This window comes from Rhopalosiphum maidis, chromosome 3 (assembly GCF_003676215.2).
Source record: "Rhopalosiphum maidis isolate BTI-1 chromosome 3, ASM367621v3, whole genome shotgun sequence".
In the NCBI taxonomy this organism is placed as follows: Eukaryota; Metazoa; Arthropoda; class Insecta; order Hemiptera; family Aphididae; genus Rhopalosiphum; species Rhopalosiphum maidis.
Window position 1 is genome coordinate 7,790,786 of NC_040879.1, and position 4,825 is coordinate 7,795,610.

The 4,825-nt window shown below is 29.8% G+C and overlaps 1 protein-coding gene across 1 annotated transcript; it reads right to left on the bottom strand.

Annotated features, from left to right (window-relative positions):
* Nucleotides 1–2,439: 2,439 nt before the first annotated feature.
* On the bottom strand, nucleotides 2,440–4,407 carry LOC113558221. Its single transcript, XM_026963715.1, has 2 exons — nucleotides 3,904–4,407; nucleotides 2,440–3,027 (listed from the first exon to the last, which is right to left on the bottom strand). The coding sequence occupies exons 1-2, from the start codon at nucleotides 4,405–4,407 to the stop codon at nucleotides 2,440–2,442; spliced, it is 1,092 nt and encodes a 363-aa protein (XP_026819516.1).
* Nucleotides 4,408–4,825: the final 418 nt, after the last annotated feature.

A 4,825-nucleotide genomic window follows, 5' to 3' on the forward strand; every position in this document is an offset into this window, starting at 1 on the left:
ACCCCCGAAGTTTGAACGTTCTTCGAAAAGTTTGAATCCGTGATTTTCTCTATTTTGAATGATAAAAAAAAAAATTTGAAAAGTCGATGAATTTGCACAAGAGTATGAATTAAATAACGAGGAGCGTAATTGATACATGCGTACACGATGACTGACATTACCATGAGTTGGCGACATAGGGTTGCAAATTCACCTTCAGTTTTTCTTTTTTTTTAAATATCATGCACCCAAATTTTTCTTTTTCGTTCAGACTTTTGTTGAACATTCTTCCAACTGTTTTCTTCTTTGTCTAATAAAATTGCTATAATAGCCAAATCTGGCGTTGAAAAATGACGAAACATATTATAATTTTTTTACTGAACAGTATAGAACACTGCACTTCACAGACTAGCCGTGTGTAACTAACAACTGAAATTGAAGTTTCTATGCTAGTGGGTACATCATTTGACGGTGGGTGACGGATGATGCCTGTAAAGTGTGAATATGTGGATGATTTGTCGTGCCATGCCGTAACAGTGTGAATTGGGCTTTACTTTGAGCGATGAATGTTAAATCTCAAATATAAAACTATAAAATGTAATATATGTATATAATTTTTTTTGTGACACTTCCTCTCTTATTAATTTAAATTTTACTAGGTTTAAATGAAATATATGGTAGATATTAGTTTAATAATTAAGTTAAAAAATGTAATGCAATACGGAAATAAATATATTTTATTTTCAAAATGAACCGGTTTTTTTTTTTTATTATTCTAGAAAAAAAACAATTTTTAAATTATTTTAGCAGCAACACTAAAATCGAAACACATTTAAAACACCTTAAACAAATACAAAATGTTATTAACATAATAACTTAAAAATTGATACATTTTTTTTTATCTACTCGTATACTATAATGTTATAATTTTGAAACATTGTTTTTAGAAATTATTTAGATAAATTCCAATCATATTTTATCTACTGAATATATAATTTTAGTTGAGTTTAATTTTACCTTTATCTAGATAAAAATTATTTATTTGAACTCAACAATGACTATAAAATTAATAAGTTAATAACAATAATAGATATAATATTAAATATAGTTGTTAATAGTAATTATAGTAAATAGTAATTAAATACTCGAAACTTGATGCGCTAAAAAACAATGAAATATGTGCAAACATATGAAATTAAAAAAGCTAGTACTAGTTTGTTATAGCCCCGCCATGGCGAGTGAAAATTTTATAGCCTCGCCACTTAAGGCCGGTTTACACTTATCAAAGTAGCCACGTCCGTGAACCACGAATTAGTGACACGGATTCTACTTTGATAATATAAATACACCACACGTACGTGTGACAAGCTCGTACAAGTCGTGTTGTCCGATCCGTGCCGGCACGGACATGTATCAAAATTCTCGTACGTGGGGAGAACATTTTATTTTTATATTTTTAATATGTCTAGTTTTCATTCAGTGAAATGTTCATTCATGTTTGGTTCTTTACAATATTTAATTTATTATAATAAATACAATTTATTATAATTTATATTAAATTTATTTAATACAATAATATTTTTTGTATACATTTTTTTCAACTTAATTTTTTACTCGTACATAATATTATAATGGCAGAAAAAAAATGGTCTGAGGACAAAACAATGAAATTTATTCATTTGTACGAAAGCCATGAAGTTCTTTGGAATACAAGTATATCTGAATATAAAAACAAACATGCTAGACAAATAACGCTTGAAAAAATATGCAATGAAATGACCATAGAGAATTTTGGTGTAAACGAAGCAAAGGCAAAAATTAATAATATACGTTCTGCTTATTGCCAAGAGGTGAAAAAAGTGTCTGCATCAAAACATTCAGGTATCTAATCTATATTAGATAAGTAATAATTTTCATTTTATACATCATACTTTTCATTATTTTTAGGAACCGGAACCGATTCTATTTATAAACCTTCAGTACCTTGGTTTAATTTAATGGATTCTTTTCTTAAATCACATGTAATCCAACGGCCATCACAAACAAATTTGGTAATTTTAATTTATAGAATTATTGTTATAATAGTAGTTAAAAATATTAAAAATACATAGTCACATTTTTTTTAATAAGCATAGAAATAATAAACATAGTTTATATAATAGCAGATAGAAAATGTAATATAAACAATTATTCGACAAATAATTATGAAATTAACATTAACTATGTTTATTAATACGTTTCGATTTTCTAAATTCGCAATGAATATTACACATCGAAAATATTTTCTTGCCATGGTACTGCACCTTCTTCGTTGAAATATATACATAAAAGCTCTCGTTTTTCAATCGCACTTCTCGGATAATTTTGCCCAAATCTTAATGGTGGAGCTTCAACTAAACCTGTAGGTTGTATTTGAGAATGCCAAGAACCCATTCGAACTGTTGTACTTCCCGCCAATTCTTAATCATATGATCCCGGAGGCATATATGTTGACCCCGATGTGATACGCAACCAATCATGTAGAGCACATGTTGCTTTAACAATTTCTTCGATTTTACTTGGTTGAAGTTGTATTGGTTTCAAATAAATTTGAAATCTATGTGCCAATATCCCAAAAGCATTTTCGACTATACGACGCGCTCTTGATAGTCTATAGTTAAATATGTAATGTTCTTTTGACAATTTTCTCCTAGAATATGGTTTCATCATATATTTCGTTAACGGGAAGGCAACAAAATAACCATTTTCTGGTAAATTTAAAAAATCATTTTCAATAGCTAACTTTAATGAAGAGTTTCGAAATATTCCTCCATCGTAACATCTTCCATTTGCACCAACATCTAAGTAGCGAAAGCAATAATCATGATCAACAACAGCTAATAATACTATGCTAAATGATCCTTTATAATTAAAAAATTCAGATCCACTATTAGCTGGTGCTTTTATTACTATATGTTTTCCGTCTATTGCTCCATAACAATCAGGACAGTTCCATCTTAAACCAAAATTTTTTCCTATTTCATTCCATTCTTCAACACTTGATGGACACTGAAATATCAAACATTTATTGTAAAATTACTTAATAAAATAATTTATCAATATTATTATAATTTTATGTTTGTAGATATCTAATGTAATCTCTTGCACTCAAAGTAGTAGCATTGAGAATGAAAATGAAAAATGTGATAACGAAAATTCAGAGACTACAGAAAAAACATCAACACAAAACCAAGTTAGTTTCGAAAACTGTACTGAAACCATTCAAACTATTAATCCATCTTTAACCAAACCAATGTCAACTACTAACCCAATCCCGATAAATTTAAATAAAAAAAGAAAATTAACTCCACGAAATTTGTTTAACATTGATACCACAGTAGATAGATTGGAAAAAATTGCAGCAATTGCATCTGCGCCAAAAGTTGAAAATCCGTTTGAAATTTTTGGTAAAAGTGTTGCTGTTTAACTTAATCAACTTCCTAAAAGGCAAGCACTTGCATCGCAATTGAAAATACAAACTATCTTAACAGAGGAATTGTTGAAGTACGAAGAAAGCCGTGAATCAAATACTAAACAAACTCAAATTCATCATGATACATACACTCCTCAATCTCGTCAATCAAACTACGAAGAAGGCCAATACAATTTACTATCTAATTCATCCTCATCCATTGATTTAAATATTCCATCAGTAAGTTCAAATTATACGTATAATGAATCTTCTGAGTATAATATTGAAGACACAGAAGAACCCGCACCGCAAACATTTGAACAGTTATTTAGTTCCATAAGTCAATAAAAGTTATGTCAGCGTATTTATCATTTTGTTTTTATATATTTAATTGTTTTTTATGTATATTATATATTTCATAAGTACTGATATAATTATTTAAAGTGAAAATAAATTTATTATAATAAAATTACCTTTATGAAATTTTCCAAAACATTATAGATTTCTGTACAAACATCAGGTACAAACAAACTTATGGTACATTTGGGCACTCGAAAAAAGTACTGTAGTGACGAATACGACTCTCCAGTAGCGAGAAATCTTAATGTGATTTCCAGCTTTGTCTTAGCTGGTATTACTTCTCGAAAAAATGTGTCCTGTTTTTGAATACGGGTTTCCAATTTTTTTAGTAAAATATTAAAATGACCATCACTCATCCTCATATAGTTCATGAAACCTGGTCTGTCTTCCACTCGGAGCTCCGTTAATAACGTATTTGATCCACTTAAAATATTTCGCCTGGCAACCCAATCTCGCACCCATATTTTTCTTTTCTTTTTACGATTAGAAATAATTTGGTTTGCACACTCTTGAGCTAAAACTCCGCAGACTGATAACACTACGTCTGCCAGTTCTGGTTCCATTTTGGCTACTGATAAATTTACTTGGACACCACTGTCTAGTGTAAACACTGTCATCAGTACTCGAATCAAAGTTACACTGATCCATGGTTCACGGACGTGGCTACTTTGATAAGTGTAAACGAGGTCTTACGTTTGTTATCACCCCGCCATCCCTATTAAATCAGGGATCGAAACCGTTCAAAATTCACGTTTGAACGCGTTACGCGGTTTCGGTAATTGAGAACGGTTTTCTACATTATTTTCTGGTTTTGGTTTAGGTTTCAAAATCGGTTTTTCAAATTTTTTGATTTTGGTTTTTTTTTTAATTTTGATTTTATTTTCCTATACCTAATAACTGTAGACCCGATTTTTATTACTTATTAACTATTAAGGCCTGAGTCTAAAGCCATACATTTATTTGTCACTATATTATTACTTTTATGATAAAATATACCAGGTGAGCGAATCGCTCTACGCGCGAGTATTGGTGATC